The following is a 23,523-nucleotide window of genomic DNA, read 5'->3' on the forward strand; positions in this document are numbered from 1 at the left end:
TCGAGCATCCGACGCTGCCGTTGGCCAGTAAAATCCTGCCCTGAAGGCCTTTGCCACAAGGGCCCTGCTTCCTGCATGGTGTCCGCAGGTTCCCTCGTGTATCTCGCGCAACAGTGCTTTTCCATCATCAATGGTGATGCACCTTTGGAAGATACCCGAGATGCTAGGCTTGTAAAGCTCGCCATTTACCACAGTGAAGGCTTTTGACCGCCTGACAATTCGTCTTGCTTCCACAGAATCCTCCGGCAGCTCTTGCTTCGTCAGATACGCTAGGAATGGTTTGGTCCATAATGGCTCGAGGAGGAGGACTTGCTCTGCTGATGGAGGCGAGGGTTCTTCAACCGTTTGTTGCTGGCTTGCCTCTGATTCATCAGTCGACATTTTCAAAGGTGCCGAAGCTTTCTCTTTTATTGATCGCTGAGTAATGACTTCGTAGAACACTCCGTCTGGGATGGGGGAGCACATGGACCCGATATTCGCCAGAGTGTCGGCTTCCTCGTTGCTAGCTCTGCCGATATGTTTGAGTTCACATCCTTCAAATTTGGCTTCCATATTTTGGTACAACTGTCGGTAGGCGATCATGTTGTCACTGACCGCGTCGTATAAGTTCATCGACTGCTGCACCACCAAATTTGAGTCGCCATAGATTACTAGGCGAGTTGCCCCGCACGCCTTCGCCATCTTCATTCCATGCAGCAGTGCTTCGTATTCTGCTTCATTGTTCGTCGGCAGGGAGAAATTCATACGTAGTATGTACTTCATCTTATCTCCTCGTGGTGATATCGATATCACTCCTGCTCCTGCGCCCGTGCTCCGTTTTGACCCGTCGAAATACATTGTCCATGATCCCGACATGTCGGGTGCTGCTGGTGTCTGTGACTGGATCCAATCTGCCACGAAATCTGGGAGGACTTGGGATTTTATCTCCGTTCGATTAACGTAAGTTATGTCGTGTGGTGCTATTTCGATGGCCCATTGGGACACTCGACCCGTGGCTTCTGGATTAGTCATTATGTTCTTCAATGGTGCTTCACTTACGACGATAATCGGATGCTCCATGAAATAATGTCGCAGCTTGCGAGCCGACTTCCATACTGCGTATGCCAGCTTCTGATGATGGGGGTATCTCTGCTTTGCGGGTATGAGTACTTCACTGAGGTAATACATAGGCCTCTGAACACCGTGGACTTTTCCTGCTTCTTCTCGCTCGACAACCAAAACGCTGCTAAAGACTTGTGCTGTTGCGGCTATGTACATAAGCAACGTTTCCTTCTCGCGCGGAGTTACAAGGACTGGGGACGTTGACAAGATTTTCTTCAGGTTGTCGAAGGACTCCTGCGCCTCCTTTGTCCAGTCGAACTTTTCTGACTTTTTCATCAAGTTGTAGAAGGGCAAAGCTTTCTCTAATAGCTTGGCGATGAATCTACTGAGGGCTGCTAATCGTCCTGCCAACTGCTGCACTTGGTGCAGATTCTTTGGCGGCTCCATGTCGAGAATAGCTTTGATCTTCAAAGGGTTTGCTTCAATCCCTCTGGCTGATATGAAGTACCCGAGTACTTGTCCCCCTGGCACTCCCAAGAAACATTTTTTGGGATTCAGCTTGATTTTATACTTGTCTAGGTTGTCGAAAGTTTCCCGTAAATCATCGATGAGAGTGGCGGCGTGCTTCGTTTTCACCACGATATCGTCGATGTAGACTTCAATGTTCCTCCCAATCTGCTCTCCGAGGCAGGCCTGCATGCAACGTTGATAAGTTGCTCCTGCGTTTTTCAACCCGAAGGTCATGACGTTGTAATAGAAAACGCCGTGTGGGGTGATGAACACGGTTAGCTCCTGGTCTTCTTTCTTCAATTTGATCTGATTATACCCGGAGTATGCATCAAGGAAGGAGAGGCGGTCGCATCCGGCTGTGGAGTCGACTATCTGATCAATACGAGGCAGCGGGAAGTGGTCTTTCGGACAGTGTTTATTAAGGCTGGTGTAATCGATACACATGCACAGAGCGGTGGTGTCCTTTTTGGGCACCATGACGAGGTTGGCCACCCACTCGGCTTCCTTGAGCTCCCAAATGAATCCTGCTTTACGGAGTCGACCGATTTCTTCGCCAATTGCTCTCCTCTTTGGTTCGGAAAATCGGCGCATTGACTGCTCGTACTCGGTTTGGTCTGTCGGGTCAACATTAAGGGCGTGCTCGCCGAGTTCCCCGGGGATGCCCGGCATGTCGGATGGTTCCCATGCAAATATCTCCCGGCGCTCACGGAGGAACTCGATGAGCGCGCCTTCCTATGCGCCGGTAAGGTCAGCCGACGTATTGACCGTTTTCTTCGGGTCAGTGGGGTGCACCTGCAGCTTCTTGGCTTCCTTTGCAGCGTCAAACTCGTCGGATCTTACGTTTCGATTGTCGGCTGGTGGTTGCGTGTGATCTGTAATGGTGTCGATCGCGTTGAGTTCTTCCTTGGCTCCGAACTTCGAGGCGATCTTCTGGAACTCCCTGTCGCAGTTGTCCGATCGAGCAAAGCTTCCATGAACGGTTATTGGGGTCCTGTTGTTGCCTGACATCTTCAGTTTCAGGTACGCATAATGAGGTACGGCCATGAATTTGGCAAACGCGGGCCTGCCGAGGATGGCGTGATACTGAGACTCCCAGTCGACTACTTCGAACTCGATCTTCTCTTTCCTGAAATTGCTTGGGCGTGCCGAAGACTACGTCCAATGATGTTTTACCAAGAGAATAAGCGGGTCGAGTCGGTATAATGCCGTGGAACCCTGTGTCAGACTCTCTTAGCATATCGACTGTTAGACCCATTGCTCTCATTGTGCTGGCGAATAGTAGGTTCAATCCACTTCCTCCATCCATGAATACTTTGCTCATATTGTACCCTCCAATCTATGCTTCAAGGACAAGGGCCGCGTGGCCGGGCCTTGGAACAGCTTTCGGATGATTCGCCTGCTGAAGGAGATACTCTGATCTGACTAGTCGATGAAATCGGGTGTATCAACCATGGCGACTTCCGCATATTCTACTTCTCGGGAGAACTTCTTGATTTCTCTCTTTGAAAAGCTGGTTTTATGGATCATGTTGACTTGCCCGCATGGTTCCGGAAACACCTCGGTTGGTGCATGCTCGTCTCCTCCTGCTGGTACGTACGGTTCCGATACATATGGTTCTGGTGGATCACTGTAGGACCCCGCCCTTCTCTCCATTGCGTGAACTCTTGACATGGCCTCGGCCCTGAGGTCATCGCAGGACTGCCGAATTTCCAGAAAATGTCGACAGTTCCTTAACAGGTGACTGGATTTCTCTCGACCGTCCTTCGGATCAATGTAAGAGTGCAGGTAGCATGGTGCCTCGAGTTGCTCCGTAGCCGATAGATACGGCGAACGGGTGCGACCCCTGATTGATGACGTGTCGTGGCATCCTTGTTCGAACTGACGAAGGTGAGCTGCTGTTCGTCCTTCCTCCTCGCGGTGCGAGCCCCTTCGTCTTTTCCTCGCGTCCCGCCATAACGTCGAAACTTCCTCGGTTGCTCTCTTGTATGCTCCTGGGTGGAACTTTTAGGGATGCTGTTGGAGGAACACCTTCCGAAGCCGCGGCCTTTAGGTCGGATGCGCCGGCCCGAGGGAGGCGAAGAAAACCTCCGGAGTCGATGATGAAGTGGACACCACCGAAAGTAGCATCCATGTCGCGAGATGATCCCACAGGGATCGGGTGAGGTGCTTCGCGGTGCGGCACGAACTCGAAGGACCCGCAGCGGATTGAATCTCTTGGTTACTCGTCGGCGTCGGTGATTCGAGTAAGAACGCCGCGGACGTGGCTCGGTACTCGCCGATGACTTGCTCGGTGCCGACAGAGCTTCCCACGACGGCGCCAATTGTCGAGGGTACTCCTCGGCAATGCCCTCCGATTGGGGCTTAGGGTTGACGGAATCACCGCAAGCTGACACGAGACATCGGTTCACAGACAAGCGGGGAGAGCGATTTACCCAGGTTCGGGGCCCTCGATGAGGTAAAACCCTTACGACCTGCCTGTCTGTTCTTGATTATGAAGATATTGGGTTACAATGGGGTGCTGAATAGTTCAGCTGAGATCTCGTCGAGAGGCTAAGTGTTATGATGACCTAGCTCTAGACTTTTGGTGGCTAAGTTGCTAAGATTCGTTGTGTCCCTCGGCAGCCCCTCTCCTGGCCTTTATATAGGAAGCCAGGTCTCAAGAGGTCTAACCGAGTACGACTAGGTTTACAATAGCTTTAAATCTAATCTTTCCTTATACGGCTGCTTCTTTTCTTGCCTGTCAAGGAATCTTCTGGTGCGCCTTCCCAGTGGCCCGTCTTGCCTCCAATTGCCTTCATGGACCTCCAACTAGACAATACGGGATAGGGAAATGTCGGTTACCCGAAGGGTAATGCCCACGTCATCTGTCCCTCACTCAGACACTCACTCAGACACGCATCAGGCGAGTGGAACGATTTTGCACGCTAGCAAGGGCGTATGTATTCTGCACCGGACTCCATCTGCACCGCTGCCGCCAGCGCCACCACGGGAAGAGGAGCAAGCTCCGGCCTCAGGCTCTGCATTCATAGCACCGGCCAGCCATCTCCGCCCCGGTCCGAGCACCTCCTCAGCCCCGCTCCGACACCCTCGTGCCGCACCAATCCGATGCCCCGCGCGGGCGGTGCACTCCGCCCTGCGCCGGCCGGCTCGTCCACAAGCCCATATGACATCCTCCGACGACCACCTCCGATGGCCAACATCCGCCGGGACGGAGCCGAACGAAGCCCCTCTGTTTCTTCAGATTTTAGAGAAATAGCAGCACATCAAATTCGTTTTTTCTTCAGTTAAGCACATCAGCAAAAAATAGTGAACAATATGGCAAAAATGCCGATCGGAACCCGGGTACTCCCGAGGATGAAAACGCAGCCAATAAAGAAGCACCACGTGTGTATTAGACCTATGTATTCTCGTTAGTATATGAAGTGTATTTTCACCATGTCTGACACACACATTAACTTGGCTACTAACTTCCCTCTCCTCCTCCCGAGCAACTCCTGCCCATCTCCTCCTCCTCTCTATCCACAACCGCATCCCCTCAGCCTCCTCGCCTCCAGCACGGCCACTGAACAAATCCAGGAGCTCCTTCTTGATCTCCTTCATCCTGGGACTCGCGGTGGCGCCCATCGTCTCCTCCAAGAACTGGGCGGCGAACAGGCCAAGAACAGCCGCCGCGTCGATGACATTGGGCGGCCCCTCGATCGGAGGGAAGGAGAAATCCCGTTCCACCGGCACCTCCTCTCCTTCTCCTCTTCTTCTCGTCTGCAGCGATGAAAGCCGAGGCCGTTGTGGCATCCAACGACGGGATCAGCCTCGGCATCGCGCTCCGATCTTGCATCCAGGAGACGGTCTCCTCCAGCGCATCAGTCACGGACGACGACCTCGACCTCCTCGCGCGTGTTCGATTTCCTCTTTCTTTTTGTTCCTCTGGGTTGTGTTGGATTTGTACAGATTACATCCCTACACCGGCGAGCCCGCGGCGGCTGCAACAGTCGCGTGGGTTGGCTGCAACGCTGGTCGGGGAAGAGTCTCCCAGGCTGGAGATGCAGACGGTGAAGACGCGGGACACCTCCTGCAGAATGAACGCATCGGCAGCTTCAGCCTAGCCCTGCCCACGCAGCGCCCACAGCGCCTCCCGCCTGGTCCCGCGCGTAAGCTCCCTCACCATCGACTCGTAGAACTGCTCCGCCAACAAGACCCACCACCACCACGGCGGAAGAAGCCGTCTTTCAATCTGTATGAGCGTCGCAATCGTATGGTCTCGCGTGTTGGACTTTTTTCAATTTCTTCTCAGTGGTATTGCGTGTTTCTTTTGGTCTTCGCTCGGTCCTGTTGGATTTGTACAAATTTCCCTTATCTTGTTCCAAGTATCGATGATTATGTTCGGTTCAGACTACATATTTTTCAATCATTTTTGTAGCACAAACATGATTTCTAAACAGATATCTCCAATATGAATGGTGTATGCTATTATTTGTTGATATAATTTATGACTTAGTAATTTTTACTATCTCGCGCCATAGCTTGGTAAAATGTGTTTTTTTGTGTTCCACGACGAATCAGTGTTCTGTAATTTTTACTATCTGCGCCATAGCTTGGCAAAATGTGTTTTTTTGTGTTCGACGAGGAATCTCTGTGTTCCAAAATTATCAATTTTAGATTAGTAAAAAATATTAGTACAAAATGTCCATTTTAGATTAGTACAAAATGACATATTTTTACATTCAACATTGCATCTTGATGTTTTTACTATTATACGAGGTAAAAGTTAATGTTACAAATCCAAGTTCCCTCCAAATGTTACAAATTGATTGTAAAATCATTTTAAATGGTCAGTGATATTTTGTAGAAATCTTTGAAAAATGCACAAACGTGATTTTTAGAAGGAGCTCTCAAATATCAATGCACAAATCTAAGTTCTTGCCCATAAATCACCTCTATCCAATCAATATTATGGATTAATCCGTCAGTTTCAATCACTCATTGTTTAGGAAACCTGGTCAAAAGCATGCATGCTCTGTGTGTGCAATAACTCATGTGCAATAACTCTGTACTGAATAGGTTATGTATTTCATCAGTATACAACTAGATACGAACCGTTAAATTCTCAGTATTAATTACAAGCACTATATTAAGTACTAATCACATAGCACGCTTTAACGCACACGATTTCAACCTCGCGCGTAGACAGGTTCCAAACGTGCGGGTCGACAATATGGTCCCTTGTATTGAGAACAAGCAAGTGCGTGAGTGTTTGCCCATCTCAGAGCCCTCCACGATAGCCAACTATCCCGCGCGGGCTGGGCGAGCGCTCACTGCGGGAGTAACCAGCGCACCTCGTGGACCGTCCGATGCGCTGTCGAACCTCGATCAATCCGATCCGTCCATTCTTTGCAGCAGGAGACAAAACCATGGCAGAGAACCCTAGCCGCCATCCTTGCACGGGCGCCCCGTAGGTTCCGCTCCTCCGTCGCACCTTCCCTCTCGCCGCCGGCAAGCTCCCTCGTTTTCCTCTGGTGGTCCTCCCCGTCACCTTGCTCCCTTTGCTCAACCCTCGGCGGGAGAAGGAGTACAGGGGCGCCGGCCAGGTAGGGTGCCCTCGATGCAGGATGGTGCGGTCAGATGTACCTGCAGCCGAAGTAATAGGCAGAGGGAGAGAAGATACCGAGGTCATCGCGGCCGGTAAGATCAGTGGCGGCGCTGCTTTGGGAGAGGTCGTGCGTCGAGCAGTGGCGACCGCGGCTGATGCAGATTACGCCAAGGTGAGGCTTCTTCCAATCCGTTCTTCCCCTCTACTCCAGATCTATCTTCCTCTCATGTATGCACCGTGCTGATCGAGATCGTGGTGACAACCTTGCCCGCCCTGTTTACTTCCTCATCACGGGCCAGTGACGGCAAACCCTAGCTCATTGGATTTCGTAGGCTGGTGCAGCCCAACGCGACCGCAGCTCGTGGACAACGGGGACCTGCACGACGGCTGCAGTGAGTAGATCTTTTTCATTGGTCTTCCCAAGCGTGCTCCTTGTGATTTCCACCTCCCCAATTTTAATCTATTTTGTTTGCCTGTCCAGGAGATTCGTGGCGACAATAACCACCATTGTGATTTCAAGTTGGGGAAAATTTCAGTTTACGTGATATGCTACTGAATAGAGGGAGGTAATTTTCTCAGTCTTCCTAAATCTGGTGGTACTCTTTTGTAAAGTCTACAAATTATAGGTTGGAGTTTCAGTTAATTTTGGATGTCTGGTGGTAATGTACATAGATTGTACTTGGTTATGGATAATGCGATTTGTGTGTACTAGAAGATATTCATTTGTTGAGATGGATCTGATGCATATTCCGAACAGAGCATGTGTATATGCAAGTGAATTATTAGTCCACGTCGCTCATGCAAGTGAATTCTTTCTCCTTGTTTTGGTCTTTTTTTTTCTGTTGGTTTCATATGTAGCCTACCCCAACTTGCTTGGAAAAAAGGCTTAAGGAACTAATTTAGAGGATTACACATAGATATAGTTAATCCCCTATCAGTTTCTTCAATTAACAAAAACAAAAGGAAAACAAATGGATTTTTACAGTTATTGATGCTTGTGCAGCTTGAGCTGATGTACGTTTTCTTCCCTGCTGCACCTTGGTATGTCCATTCAAGAAGGCAGGTATATTACTGATAAAACCTACATGATGGATGGATGATGTCCATGCCTTGTGCGGATTGGCATGACAACGGCGACCGCAACCGCAATGAGGCGGTGGTGAGGATGCACCGAGTCTCAAGGGTGGAAGGGTGGCTGGAGGGAGCAGGATCAACACGCTGCAGGCTACGGCCGTGGTGGAGATGGAGGCGGCTACCTTGGCAAGGCAGCAATAGTCACATGGTACGTCTTCTCATAAATTGCTCTGAACTGAATCGTCGCCGCTGCTCCCGCTGCACAGGCTAGGGCCACATTCTCAACCGTACACATGACTCTAAGCTTCCCACAACATGTATGCCAAATTGTCTGGTCTATTCTTTTTCACCTTCTTGTCTATCAGGCATATCCAGATACAAATGTTATGAACACTGTCAGATCAATTTTTGTTTTGTTTTTGTGGATCTGCCTGGCTTTCCAATGTTTATGTTTTCCGTTAACCTCTTACATGTCATCATTTATTATTTTGCTTTGTCGTAAATTAAGTTGTTAGTAATCATCAAATCATTTTTTGGAATCGAATTAGGATTCTGGACAAATTATTATGTTTCATGCATGACTCCTGAATAGTGAGCATGGTTCTGTTTTTGGTGTGTTTGGGTTGTGAGCATAAACTTCGCAAATCACTAGCCGATGAGAAGCAGCTGGGCATACATGGGTGCTAGGATGGAGGCGAGAGAGAATTGTAAGCACTTCAATGAAGCTTACTGTAAGCACAGAAGCAAGGAAGGCGCCCAACCCTTGCGCGCCATGTGAGCCTCTCAAGATTAACCTTTTTATAAGCACACTTGTTGTAAGCACTTCATTTCATATGCCAAAATGCACACTGATTGTTAGCCTGATCGTTAGCTTCTATAAATTAAATTCATATTAACTTCCAAACTTTTATTGTGATGATTTTATGTTCACAGAGAACCATCTACAAAATGTTTTACTGGTGGTGTTAGAAACTGTTTTGATTTCTTCAGAATATTGTCGTGCTTTAAATTCTCTTCTTTCCTGAATGATATCGTACTGAACCTCAAAATTTCTGAACTTTGTGACCTGGGTCTAACATGATTTGAAGTCTTCTATGTGGCAGATGAGCAATAGCTTTATACATTTTATGTTTCAAGCAAGTAGGAAACAAGTTAACATTACTTCTGCTTAGGCGATGGCCAACGAAAATCTTAAGTAAAATATAAAGTACTGTATTGTTTGTTTCTGCTTTCTTCTTCCGATTCTTGTAGTTGTGATGCTCCGTTCCTAAAAGATAAAATTGCCAATATCTAGATCTATCAAAAGTTTTACTACAATTTGAGTTTTTATTTTTTAAATGTTTAATGGAACGTACAGGTAGTTCATTCCTGGTCAGAAGATCCTTTGCTTTTCCCTTATCAAATTAGCTTTCGGTGTTTTTTATTTCTATTGGTATGTCCCTAGACATATGGAAGAAGATTGCTATGATTTGATTCTTAGTCCCATGGTTATAGAAATGTACATCGTTTAAACGTCACGTCTTGATGGTAAATGCTATCTACCATATATTTTTCGCCCTGGGTTAGCCGTGTTTTTACATTCAAATAAAGAACAGTGTTGAGCTGAAACCTGAAGAAACAAATAATCAGATTGAACCACACATTGTCCTGGTTAGCTGTATTTGTGGTTGGTGCCCTGTTCTCAAAGAATATTGTGTTCTTATCTTCCTGTTAAAATTTGACCTCAATTGTGGATGTTATCTTCTCCATCTGTTACTTTGTTTGCTGATAGACAAAGTGTATATCAATGAAAGTATGTACCATCTGATATTTACTTGTCTGAAATTATGTAGGGACTATTTGATTTAGTCGAATTTTGAATGAGTTGTTGCCGGTGTTTCTTGTAGTTTAGGCTACCGCTACCACCAACTGATAAAGTTTTGTTTTTCCCTTACCGGAGTTGTTTAAGAATCACATAAAAATATTTATAATTTGCTTGTTGGCTATAAAGTTGTTGGGAGCACATCTGTACTTTGTCCGCTAGGGAGTAGGGAATTGGCAAGTTATTATCTGCTCCATGCTTTTTGTTCTTACAATGAGTTGCAGGTTCATGATTGTTGCAGAGGTTGCAGACACTTTCAATACATGCAGTTCATGAAAGGTATACTGTCGCTGCAAATATTTTGTACTTGTTTCTTTTTGATTTCCTTCTTGTACTTAACGTGTATGTACGTTCATGGATCAGCTCTTTCATCTGGATTACAGACAAGGTTCGATTATCTGCCCCTTCCAAATCTATGTAGAAACAACCAAGGAGATGTTCTCTCTGTGCCGGATTACATGAACCCCTTCTCTGCTGCAGTACATCGAATCTACTGTTCCACCTTCCATAATAATTCAAGCCTAGCTGCTGACCTCCGTTTGCTCTGACATGTATGTGTGTTCCTTTTGTTAGTGTACACCACCAACTCGATGTGTGCTAATTTGTTCAGACATCGTTTTAACCTTGCGTTTAAATTAAACTCATGGAACCATTGTATTAGCCGCTTGTATTTCAATCAACAAAACTCAATTGTACGTGATGTTTTCTGGTAAGCATTGTTGTAAACAAGTTTTGTCAAGTTATAGATTCTGGAAAATCAATCAGAAACACGGGCAAGGGCAGTATTAGTTATTTGTGAGAGGAAATCATGTTGATATGAGAATGTGTTCCCAAGATCACTTAAATTGACTGAATATGGACATCAGAATTGGGTTGTTGATTGAGCCGCACCTGACCTCCGAGGAGGCGCCCCATGGGGCGCCCCAACCACTAGTAAGTAGAACATCCGAGAACATCTGAGGCCGGAGCAGTCACGCGGCCGCCGGCAGTGACGCAGGCCGCGCCCTTCGCCCGCAAAATCCTCCCGCTCTCCCGATGCGTGTGTCTGGGTGGGACAGATAAATGTTAGACTTTACTGCTGGGCAGTGCTTACCTAGGACTAACACCTTTGGCGTGATGCCTTAGAGCATCTCTAGCAGAGACCGAAAAAATGCAAACCGAAAAACGCGAGTTCAGTTCACCGAAAAACACGAGTTCTAACGAAATTTGGTCCGGCGCTGAATAGAACCCGTAAAAATGAAACTGAAAACTGGAATTTGAATTGGCGCGGGTAAATTATCGCGATGATCATAGTTCCATAGATGAAATAGATACTACATAGCGGGGGGAATTCAAACTAGTACTAGCGATAATCATTGTTTGTCACCCACAACCTAACCTAGGTAAAAGCTAGCAAAATGTGGCCTAGCTATGGCGCGCGCGGCGGTGCCGGTGCTGGCGAAGATCGTCGGACGGCGTCGGCCTTCACTCGTCGTCCTTGTCAAGCTCGACTATTTCAAGCTTGACCTTGCGGACGCGGGCCTCCCGGCGGGCCGCCTCGAACTCCCGCACCTGGCGGACGGCGTCGGCTTCTTCCCGGCGGAACCGGGCCCTCGCCTCCGCCTCGCTGATGGCGCACGTCTGCACCATCACCGCCTCCTCCTCGTCGCTGTCGTGGACGTAGTCCCCGGCGGAGAAGGTTGGAGAGCGCGCGGGGACGAGCTCGTCATCCTCGAAGCTCCCCGCCACGGGCAGCCGCGGTGCGCGGCTCGACTGCCCGGAGGAGGAGCTCTCGGCCTGGTTGCCGTAGCGGGCGAGCTTCCCTGGGGGCGTCAGCCCCCAGTTGGTCCACCGGCGCGCGCTCCGCTTGCGCGCGCCCTCGCTGCGCTTCCACTTCCGCCGCTCCGCCTCGCTGCGGAAGACGGGCGTACGCGGCGGCGAATCGCCGCCGCCCAATCCCGCGGCTCGGCTGCCTACACCTCCACGGGAGGCCATCGCGCGGCGGCGGCGGTCGAATTGGTGGCTACCTACGGGTGGATTGCTCGTCGGAGCGGGGAACTGGCGGCGGCGGAGGGAGAGGAGACGGCGGAGGGGAGTAGGGTTTGCGAACCGAACTCCCCTCCGCGATCCCTTTTAATAGGGGCCGTGCGGGGGATTTCTCGGGCCCCCGAACTTTCGATTCAGGCCGGCCCATGTATTCGGGCGCTGATCTGCGCGCGTTTCGGCCCGAACCCGTAAATCCGCCAGAAAAGTTCGGTTCCGACGGGATTTACGGGCTCTGTTAGAGTTGCTCTTAGAGCATCTCCAGCCGCGTCCCTTAAAGCGTCCTCCAAACGGCACGGGTCGAGCGTTTGCATGACGTATTTTCTTCGTGCCGTGTTTGGGGACATCGCTCCCCAGCCGCGTCCCCCAAACAAAATTACAGATATTTAAAACTTAAGCGAATTCATTCAAACTTGCTATATATTACATAGATTTGAACGAAATTCAATAAAATTTAAACTAAACCCTAATCTAGTAGTACTTGCGATGGCCAGAGGCGTCGTAGTACTGGTGGAAGTTGTACATGTCGTCGGTGACGACCTCCTGCTTGCCGCGCTCGTCGGGCTCGTCAGGCTCGTCGATGGGCTCGTCCTTCACCACGCCGCTTGGTCTAGCCTCGCCATCGTGGGTGAGGTCGACGAGCAGCTTCCCGGTGTCGCGGATGGACATGGCGATCGCCGCGTTGAGGTCACCTCTCCAAGCGTCCTTGTTGTTCAGCGACGCGGCGAACGCCGCGTGCAGCCCTGGGCAGTCCTCGGGATCGTCGCTGCAAGCGATGAGACGCTGCTGCTCGTACTCCACCAGCAGCGCCACCTTCCCGGCTACCTCGTTGTCCTGCTCCTCCTTCACCTCCGGCTTCAGGATGAGGAGGGCGCCACCGGCGCGCCTTTGCTGTTGTCGGTTGCCGCATCCATCCTCCACCCGCCGCTGCTTGGCAGGCGCATGTCCAGTGGGACGGGATATCCCGCGTGGTACAACGGCCACGCCTCCGCCACGGTGAGGTTGCCGCGGCCGAAGCCGTTCGCCGCGGCGATCTTGCGGGACGATGACGCTGGCGAGGGAGGAGGAGATTTGGGAGCGGCGAGAGATTGGGATGGGGAAGGAAGCAGGGGCGCTCTTAATGTACATCGTCGACAGGCGAAGCGGCAGCGGGGCGTTGGACGCAATAAACGTCAGCACGGATGACCACGCGGCCATGCACGACGAGACGCGTCCCTGTGTCGTCTGGGAAAACTGGGACGCCATTAACGTCGCTTGACCAAAGTTAAGCGACGGGGTTTTAGACTTCCGAGCCGCTGATGCGTCGGGCCCGCGTCTCCTGGCCTCACTTTTCGTTGTGTCCGGCGTGTCTGGAGCGTCCCCTGTATAGCGGGGACGGGCTCGGGCGCCGGACACCGTATTGAACCGCGCCGAACGAAAAGGACCTTTGGGCACGCAGCTTTGAACGATTTTTGCCCCGTGCACCCCAAATCTCTTCAAGGGACGCTTTAGGAGGGCTGGAGATGTTCTTAGGCGATTAAATTTCCAACATCTTGAGGATAAACTCACTGAAAAAACCGCTAACTTGGAACGGTAACTACTCACGGCGGCCTTGTGTACCAAGTTAGTAAGATCAATGATCCGCTCTTGAGCGATTTACCATTTGATGCCCCTCATCATTCCCCCAGGCACCATCGAGTACATCAATAAGTTGGACAGGGTGTTCCTTTGACCAGTCAAGGACAAAACCAGGGACGAGCAATGTGAAGTGAATTGGTACGATGTGTGCCGTGAAAAACTAACTAGAGCGCTATAGTTAACATAGTCGTGGCTTGAACGGAAGGCTAAAGACAAAATTTGGGTGGGATCAGGAAACCGTTTCACCACCTTAGACAAGGAATTTTCCTACACATTTATCACTTTAGGAGATGGTAAGAACGCTCCATTTTGTTAAGATCCTTGGCTTGATAGGAAGAAACCGAAGGAGAATCCCCCCCCTCATTTATGCGGCATCCAAGACAAAGAATTTGGAGTCAACAAAGCCATGGAAAATAATGCATGGATAGAAAATATCACCATGGATGAGGCTTTCACTTTGGAGCATGCGACTCAATTCATGAACATTTGGGTTCAATTAGCAACGTTCAACTCAAGATGGTATGGAAGATGATATTACTTAGATGTTTTCATCAAATTTTGCATGACTTGCAACTCAAGATAGGCTTTGGGCGACCAAATTGTGGTGTATGCCCTGTTTGCAAGAGAGTTCCAGAGACAACCACTACCTTCTAGTCAATTATCGGTACACCATTCGTCCATGGGGTCTAATGAAGGAGTGGAAGACCAAACCATTGAGAGTTGGTGGTTCAAGATGTCAAACGCCTCAACCTCAAACCATTGAGACACAACATGTGACAGGAGGTGCATATACAACAAATATAATAAATCTTGTACTGACGGCCAAATACGTTGAGCTAAATGGAGTTATTTTTTTACCCTTTGAATGTGTAGCCTGCAAATTAATTTACTATTATTACAAAAATTATAGATCGGTAGAAAACATTTATATGTATACATTCTGAAATCTTGGAACCTTTTAAAACTTTCCCTATGAAGTGGATACGGTATTCTATTAGCTCTAATCAGCTTCGCTGTAAGCAAGCAATGCTACAAGTTAATTGTTAATTCTGATTGAACCCCGGTAGAATTGAAGCCACAGGGCACCGGCTGACAAGTCCTACTGAATTCATAGTTAAAATGCACCTCTACATAATGTACATCGGGAATATAATCTCATGCAGGAACTTATACATGATAACCCACAATGGTAGTTCTTTAGGTCAACAAACATTGGAAGCTCTAGAGAAATTGCCAGACCTAAAGCTCCTGGATACCAAAAGATTATGCTAAGAAATTATATTATACCGGGTAAGCAGGACTGTCATTTACCGAACATAACATATGTCGGTTTCTGAAGGAGCTAGGCTTGATTCTTAGACAAGTGAGCCCACACACACCCAGATTATAGTCGATTGACTGCTTCAGGTAGTGTGCAGTAAGTGAATGCTTCAGAGAGTGTACAAAAGATTGCCCATTCCGGCCAAGAGAATTGTACAATCCTACTGTGACCAGCAATGGTTCGATGGTAGAGTAGATAAATAATCTGGGATGTTAGGAGCTATCTCAGCTTCGACGTACTAGATCTCATCCTGTTCAATTGGTTGTCCTCTGTTTCCAATATTGACAATACTTGAGGCATTGACATGCCCCCGGAGACAACAATCTCTGCAACGATATAAAACAAGAGCACTAACCATGGTCATCTACATTATATGAGACAAGGTGTAAACATGAATAAATAAAAAAGAAGACGATCATACCAATGCCTTCACGGACAGATAAGTTTGGTCTAATAACATCGCTCGAGGTGATCAGAAACATGTCCCCAATATAAAGATGGTTTGTTGGGACATATACACAGTACAACTCTTCCTCTCTAGAATAGCTCTGAGAAACAAGGATATACACCCTTAATACACATATTATTATGCATGTGCTTAAGTTGTCAAAATTATGTAATTGATGACTGCATGGTGAAAGACAAAAGATACATAAAAGAGACACAATCCAGCAAAAATAGTTGGATATGTTTGGGAACCAAATGCAGGAATGCTACAACTGAAACCAGAAATTCAACCGAGGACTGGTACTCCCTCGTATGATTTGCAGTTATACAAGGCCATTATCTCTACGCACGAAGAATTGGTTAGATTTCTACCAAATAGGCTCATACGATGATGCTCATTAATGTGAACGTTGCATTCAGCCATAGAGAAAGAGGCACCGCATGAAACATGTTTAATTAGCCCGGAACACGAGAGATCCTCCACATAATTGATCATGCTATTTAATAGTTAACTCTGATTTTTTGGTATCTGAGAATTAATATAGTGGCCTTTGTATACAAAACCGGAGGGATTAGTTTAGTTAAACTATACTCCCCACATCCTCAAATAAATGTACTTCTAGCTCTTGTGCCAAGTCAAAAAAAGTTAAATGAGTAGCAACATATATAACGTCAAATCAGTATAATACAAAACTACATTTCAAGACTGATCTAGTGATACTAAATTGGTGCAATAAATGTTACTTTTTCTAATAAAATTGGTCAAACTTTAAAATATTTGACTTAGGACAAAAGCTAGAAGTACACTTCAATGGAGGGAGTATATCGGAATTTCGACCCAGAAAGTCGTTGGCTCACTGACAACACTTTAGGTTACCTGTTGGTACTGGCCAGTAGGCACTAGTGCCAATCAGAGATTTCCCAACGTCCTGTTCGACCACACTAGCACCAAACAAATCAAATAACATTGAAATGCTGGGAATCTCTAATTTCAGACCCTTCTTCAAAATAACAACATTAATGTTCTGTCAGTACAAGCGCCATGGATGACTAGACGACATCCAGAGCACCACAGGAGGAGAGCGCCCTGAGAGCTGCAGTTCCAGGAGTCTGAATCCTAGTAGAAGTCTAGTCCACGTGGTATTCCTATTGACAGGTAATAGCTACTATAAAAGTTCAATCACTGTCTTAGTTAACTGAGTTGGTTTACTAAGTAGTACATCAGATAAAAGCTAATGAATCAGATATGAACTAAGTAGTACACTCCCTAGTTCCAGGGGAGACTACTGTATAAGACCATCAGATATGAGCTAATGAATTAGGCAAAGAAATGATATATCCTTTCCTTCTCTGCTCTCGTGTGCAGCAAGCAGAGCCTATGGTGGTCGCACATCCCCTTTCATGGCGCCCAAGTGCACTCCTATAAATCATTCACCAAAGACTACGTCCCAAGAAGCCTAATCTTAATAATTACACTAATTATCAAAAAGAAAAAATAAACGCACCAAAGAGAGTTTTAAGAGAATTCCACCACATTGTAATTTAACAGGACTGAAAAATTCTTATACTTCAACCTATTTCAGTAATTTTTCCAGTATACCCAAACATCTATTTGTTCCTCCCATTCACATATGTTTTCCTGCTCGTGGGAGTTGGGACAAACCTGGTTCGACCACTACCCCAGTTCTACATGGCAACCTCTACAATATTGCTGCGAACCTGCCACTCAAGAACCACATGTACTGCCAGCATGGCAGTCAAACCTCATGCCTTCACATGTGTACATCATGTGACTATCACCATCTCATTCATGGCGATCACTCAGCACATCCCTTGTTACTACATGTGGCAACCCCATTCCAATATTCCATAAGACATAGCAAAAGCTCTCGGGAGTCAGGATGCATTTTGGCACTGGAGCGGATTATGATGATCCAACTTTTCAAACCAGCTTATTCCTATTTCTCCATTTGGCTAGCCAACTTTTCTAAGCTTCTGTGGCCATTTGCCACAGCAGATAACAAAATAAATTCAGCAACCACGAACTGAGCCTCAGTCACTAGCCCTACAATGCTGTCATTGCCCTACAACCATTCGATGATATTACAGTGTGACCACCACCCCCTGTGCAGCCAAGACTACGGGGCCTTCTATTCCTGTGGTTCGCCTTCCAACATGACATTAAGGATTATTACAAGCCGCACGACTAGTCAAGGAATCATTCAGAGGTCTACTCGATTTGTTGATTTGACTCATGGGCCGAGTCGAGCTAAAAGTTGACTAGTCACGACTAATCTTGACTAGTCAGGCATCCTGAGTCGAGCGACCACAATAAAACCACCTCTCAGAATTTTGACAATATCGGCCTGCCTTTGGTTTGAACCTAGCTCCCGACACAGTCTTCTCCCGAGAAACAACTCGAGCCTCTCTCAACCCATTTCTCTCCCTTGGCCGCTAACACAAGCCCAGGGTTGATTAGGCGCTAATTGGAGGTTATTTTTCCTTCTAACTCATGGAGAACATATCTAGTACTGCAAGGGCTTTGTGTGCTACTAGTTACCACAACATTCTGAACCGTTCAATTTATATATATCAACAGACAGGATCAATAATAGCAGCAGGTCTGCCACCCACCACGGAACATATGCAAATAAGTTCCATCATTTTTAGACTGTGACACAGGATCCATTGTGTCTAGTATCTCTCCTCGCTCACAGGATTTCATTTGTCCTTGATCAATGCAATCAGCAACTCTATAGGCCACCACCTGATTCATTCGCCCAAACAAGAAGCAAGCTTGGGGGATCAGTTCAGCATGCGCCAAGAATGGAACTGGACTAAACATTGCAACACCTTGCTCCTCATGCCACCTGCGCAGATGTACATGATCTAGATGTAAGGTCTTGAGGGAAGTTGAGCATCCAGCGTGGCAAGCAGGGTCAAATTGATGCAGATTCTTGCCATGGTGTTGCAAGGAGGTAGTTGCCTTCCGACTTTGATTTCTGAAAGCAGTCCAGAAGCGAGAGATTGGAAAGCATGAACTCTATGCTACAATTCCAGGTATTAGAGGGTCTAAATTGCATATGTGTCATTGTGGGCAGCCCACCTGGAGTTATGTTTTGATCTGCCCGCTGACTCTGGTTGGACGGTTCAGATTCTTGGAATCAAGTACGAGGTAAAGGCTTGGTAGCACTAGATATACTCTCACGACTGGTCATGGCTTATCTATGAGTCAGTACACCAGATCGACTCGTAATCCTTGCATGAAATCCTGCAGTACCATCACACTTTGTGGTAAACAGTTGAGCACATACCGCCAAGTACCAACTGCTCTCAGCACTCACCCCTTTGCAGAAGAAGCCAGCACTCTCCAGGGAAACTTTTGGACTTTGGACTGTCATTTGGCAGGTTCATCTCTCTTTTTAGATGTAGCAAAGTTCATCTAATGTTAAATGATGGTCATCTAATTTTAGCAGGGAAATTTTTGAAATGATTACAGGTGTCGGTTTTTAAAAAAGCATCCATCAAATAACCAGAAGAGTGGGGCAACATCTTAATGCAGTAAATAAATATACAACTGGCAATCATGAAAATAAGTATGAGAATATGAAATAATGCATGAATGGGCGGCTACAAATGTAAATATGATGTGTTTCAAACCTGAAGTAGAACTTCTGAAGTGATAAATCCAAAAGCATATTCACCAATTCGAGGATGCCTTATGATGACCACTTCCTTGAATGCATGCTTGTTTTGATCTGCATTGAAACCATGCAAGTTATCTACACTTGGACTGTTCAGTACTTCAATTGTTATTTATAGAACCACAAAAGGTAAGAAGTATAACCAGGTGAAATGGCAGCACTGATTTGTTTAGATGCATTGTAAATATGTCGAACAAATGGCATTCTCTTTATAAACCACTCTCCCAGACCAAGAACAGAAGCCCCGAGCCAAGAAGACATGAACACTCCAACCACAAAAATGAACGATATGGAAGTTACAAAACCAAGGCCTGCAAAAGAGGTAAAAATCTTCAGAGTCTATTGCAAATCCAAAGGTATCCTTAGAATTCCCTATAAATATGCTCAGTTGTAGAAAGAAAGGGCATATAGTGGATTTCCAGGTCAAACAAAAAAATAATGGGTTTGCACAGGATGAGCTCCAGGTAAGTGAAAAACTTAGTATGAATGGGTTTGAGATAGACTCTTACATATACACAATAGAACCACAAGCAGATGGAGGATGACAAATAAGTTTGAGGAAAAGCTTTAGCCCAACATTACATGAAGAAATACATCGTGACATATTGAAACTACAAGGAAGTAAAGTGAGCCTGGCTCACTTGGTTAGGGAAGTGGATGTACAACCCAACCACCAAGGTTCAAGTCCTCACTGACGCAAATTTGGGTTCTTCTTATTTAAAAATAATAATCACTGTAGGGGCTTCCTCTACCGTATTCCTTTCAAAAAAAAAAAAAATACAAGGAAGTACTAGAAACAATATAGCATAGATGTCCCAAGGCCACTGGCTTGCCATTGCCCTGCTTCTATAATCAGCAGTTTGCAAGTCTACTTGCCCGCAAATGATAAGAAGTAACAAGTATCGGTTAATCCATTTAATATATCTACAAATGTTCAGTCTGCGGCAAGTACATGCAGAGAAAATGCCAAGGGGCGAAGATGAACACAAAGGTAAGAAACTGGTGCAACAACAAACAGTATAATTTCAAGCATTATTCATACCGATTATATTGATTCCCAGATGAGCATATATTGGAGAGAAAAAGCCGTCCACAAAGCAAAAGAACCACCATGTTATATAGAATGTAACTGCAATCGGGAAAAGGATTACACTGAAACAAAAGGGTGGTATTTCATTAGTACTCAGCAATAGAGGGGAAATGTTAAAATAAAATAGTCACCATTATCTTAAGTTTCTTAGGGATGCAAAACTGGCGTAGCCCATACAATTTCTCAAATTGAACTGAAGATAGTGCAATATGTACTCATCCAAACATTATTACAGTAGGAAGGTACACTATGTACTCCAAGTCCAACAAACATTCATACATTGTCACTAAGTTTAAAGTTGAGCTACAGTAGTCATATACTACCTCCATTTCACGGAATAAGGCGTCCTCTTTTTACGTGCTTTTTGTTTGACCAAAAAATACTTTAAATATATAAATACTGTTTGTATGAAATTAGCATCATTAGAAAGTGCTTTTCAGTACGAATCCAACGGTGCTAATTACATATAATAAAATTAAAATTTTATTGCTCAATTTTTATGGTCAAAGTTCGTCTTGAAATACGTGTGCGCCTTATTCCTTGAAACGGAGGTAGTATTTCTGTAAAATCCATGCTAAGATTTGTATCCCAATTCACCGGCGACCTCCGCACCATCACCATTAGACAATCCACATTTGAATGGCTTAACCCAAATGAAATAGCATAGCCTACAACAACGGTAGACAAACTCAGAAGCACCACACCCATCTAATTTGCACCGGAAAGCAGTAAAGATACGGCATTTAGATCTAGTTCTGCATTGCACAAGCAGAACCGCGCGAAATTAAGGAGCAATCTCAAAATCCAAGAGCAGACGTACCATCCGGTCATGAACTTCTTGGAAGCCCAGCTATGCACGACCTTATGGAATGCCTGGAACAAGAAACACCCGGAAGCTGTCACATTTCAAAAAAGAAAAAAAAAACACGGCGATTCCGGCATTACTGCTCCCCACCAGATCAAATCTGATTCGGGGAAGACGTACTAGACAAGAGGAGTTTGGGTCAGGGCGGCAACCTCGCGGCCGGTCTGCGCCGCCGCGGAGGCGGCGGAGGCAGACGATGGTTTGGACTCATCGTCGTCATCGGAGCCCGCGACGGCGCTGGATGACGTTGCGGCGGCGGCGGCGGCGGCGGTGGGCGGCACGAGCGGGTCGCGGTCCCGGTCGCGGCTGGTCATCGGGATAAGCACCGACGGCTTAGCATCCCCCATCGGCAGCAGTGGTGGATTCCTCTCCCCCTGCTTCCTTTTATCTTGCTGCAGCTGCTGCCGCCGCCGTTGCTGGCTTCTTCTGTTTGGGGTTGCGCGTATGTTTTGCTGTGCCGTCTGCCGTGCCGTGCCGGCCTCGCTACTTTGCTTAGGTGGCCGATGGGATTTAACAATAGTGAGCACGATTTTTTAATTAACAATGAAGGGCTTCTTGGAATTACAGGATTGAAAAATCATAGCAATAGCAAAACAGGTTCTAAGGTTTTGCTAGTGCAAATTAGATTAATTTTTTCTTATAGGAAACAGAGTACGAACACAAACAATCATTACTTACATACACATACCCCTATGATTGAAACGGGGAAATATCTCCGTGGAACGCTCTCACGACACAAGGGGTGATAGCCACTGTTTTGACCCAGGGCGCTATTCATGGCAGGATCACCTCGATTCCTGGCCATGGCGGGCAGCGGTCGGCGCCTCCTAGCGTTGATAGCCTACACGCGGTGTTCTCTAGGCACCTTCTCCACTTCCACACGCTCTCTTCGGTCGGGGAACATCCGTATCCGCCGCCGATTACAAACCTCATCGGTACCTTTTCTAAGGCCAATCGAAGGCTGAAGATAGTGATCGTGGTAGCAGGGGATGAGGAGATGCAGCCGCAAGCTGGAGAACATGAGGAGAGGAGGCGGAGACGAATACGAGGCACGGAGATGCTGCTTCAAGAAGTTCGGAAGGCCCGATCATGGCAAAGTTGGGGTTGGAGGTCGCGGCGGATTTCTGCAGTCAATTTTGACTGGTTCCGACGGCGAGCGACTGCACGATCCGCTTCGCCACTCTTGGATCGATCGTCTTTGCTTCCAGTGGTGTTGTTGGTGGTCCCTAGGGCCACGTGATGGTCGTGCTGCAAGCGCCGATACCTAGGGTCTCGATCATGGCTTTGCAAGCGCCAACTCTGGCCTTGAAGCCTGGTTCGATATTCGCCTCCCTGAACTCACTCAAGGGAGAGGAACAGGAGGTGACATTGGCTAGGCGGCCGGTGTCGGGCAAGCGAGAGGTATCAACTTACCCACGATAGAGAGGCAAGCCGAGGCAAGCTTTGCCACCATTCTCGGTGGCGGAACAATCAGCATGGTGGACACAATTGGCAACTTTGGTTTTTGTTGGTTGGATGCACGAGTAGAGCTCATACTCAGTACAGGTGAAGGCTAGCAAAAAGACTGAAAGCGACCAACTAAGAGAGCAATAATGACCATAATCATGCATACCGACAAAACATTATCAATCAAAGCATAAAGTGATATTACAAATCAAAAACTAAATGATCATAGAGGCTTTAGTTGACTGGTTATAGTCATAACATGGTATAAGCATGCGCCAAGTCAACCCAATAAAGCATTAAGGAGAATACCACAATATTATGCTTTTATGATAGAAACAAGACATGATTATTTGAATGACACATTATGCACTCTCAGATATTTGAAACAAGTCATTCTAAAACAATAAATACTAAGCATATGATAAGAATAACATCCAACATGACATGCCAAAGTCTATGCCACAGTCTAGACAAGCTTCCATTTGCATCACTATAGTCATGAAATATTTTACTCGTATCCAACACCAATCAACTTATTTGAAATAACTCTCAGAGATGAAATTCATTATGGACCAAAGAGATGATCATACAAAAATAAACAATAATAATGTGCTCTGAACAAAATTCAAGTGGAAAAACAAGAGCTAAATGCAGTACCAGAAAACTAGAACACTCGCAGAACAATAACAACGAAAACTAGAGCGTTCTATGCAATTAAAACGGAGCGGGTCTTTCTCCAAAACAAATGTTCAGGGATCCAACATATGCTACAGCAAACAAAACAAAACAAAACAAAACAAAACGCTCCAAGAACAACACATAGTGTATGAAGCAATAAAAATATGGCGTATAAAGAGATGACCTATTGCTTTGTTGATGAAGAGGGGATGCCCAAGGCATCCCCAAGATTTGATGCTTGTACCTCTTGAATATGTCTT

General features: G+C 46.7%; 1 protein-coding gene and 1 long non-coding RNA gene across 2 annotated transcripts; one reads left to right on the forward strand and one right to left on the reverse strand.

Moving 5' to 3' along the window:
- The first annotated feature begins 7,006 nt into the window (after positions 1 to 7,006).
- Positions 7,007 to 10,812, forward strand: LOC124692168. Its single transcript, XR_006999364.1, has 4 exons — positions 7,007 to 7,530; positions 7,620 to 7,704; positions 8,142 to 10,352; positions 10,437 to 10,812. It is a non-coding gene; the product is annotated as an uncharacterized LOC124692168 (long non-coding RNA).
- Positions 10,813 to 14,814: 4,002 nt separating this feature from the next.
- On the reverse strand, positions 14,815 to 21,573 carry LOC124692169 (protein LIKE COV 1-like). Its single transcript, XM_047225487.1, has 7 exons — positions 21,292 to 21,573; positions 21,095 to 21,147; positions 20,227 to 20,336; positions 19,328 to 19,495; positions 19,141 to 19,238; positions 15,455 to 15,581; positions 14,815 to 15,359 (listed from the first exon to the last, which is right to left on the reverse strand). The coding sequence occupies exons 1-7, from the start codon at positions 21,484 to 21,486 to the stop codon at positions 15,253 to 15,255; spliced, it is 858 nt and encodes a 285-aa protein (XP_047081443.1). The 5' UTR covers positions 21,487 to 21,573; the 3' UTR covers positions 14,815 to 15,252.
- Positions 21,574 to 23,523: the final 1,950 nt, after the last annotated feature.

This window comes from Lolium rigidum, chromosome 2, assembly GCF_022539505.1.
Source record: "Lolium rigidum isolate FL_2022 chromosome 2, APGP_CSIRO_Lrig_0.1, whole genome shotgun sequence".
Lineage (NCBI taxonomy): Eukaryota > Viridiplantae > Streptophyta > Magnoliopsida > Poales > Poaceae > Lolium > Lolium rigidum.

Excerpts from the sequence above, each read along its gene's own strand:
- LOC124692169 (XM_047225487.1), bottom strand. The coding sequence starts at position 21,486 with ATGGGGGATGCTAAGCCGTCGGTGCTTATCCCGATGACCAGCCGCGAC. Across the intron at positions 19,496-20,226 it reads TCTGGGAATCAATATAATCG|GCCTTGGTTTTGTAACTTCC; the intron begins GTATGAATAATG and ends CCTCTTTTGCAG. Across the intron at positions 19,239-19,327 it reads CAGTGCTGCCATTTCACCTG|ATCAAAACAAGCATGCATTC; the intron begins GTTATACTTCTT and ends GTTTCAATGCAG.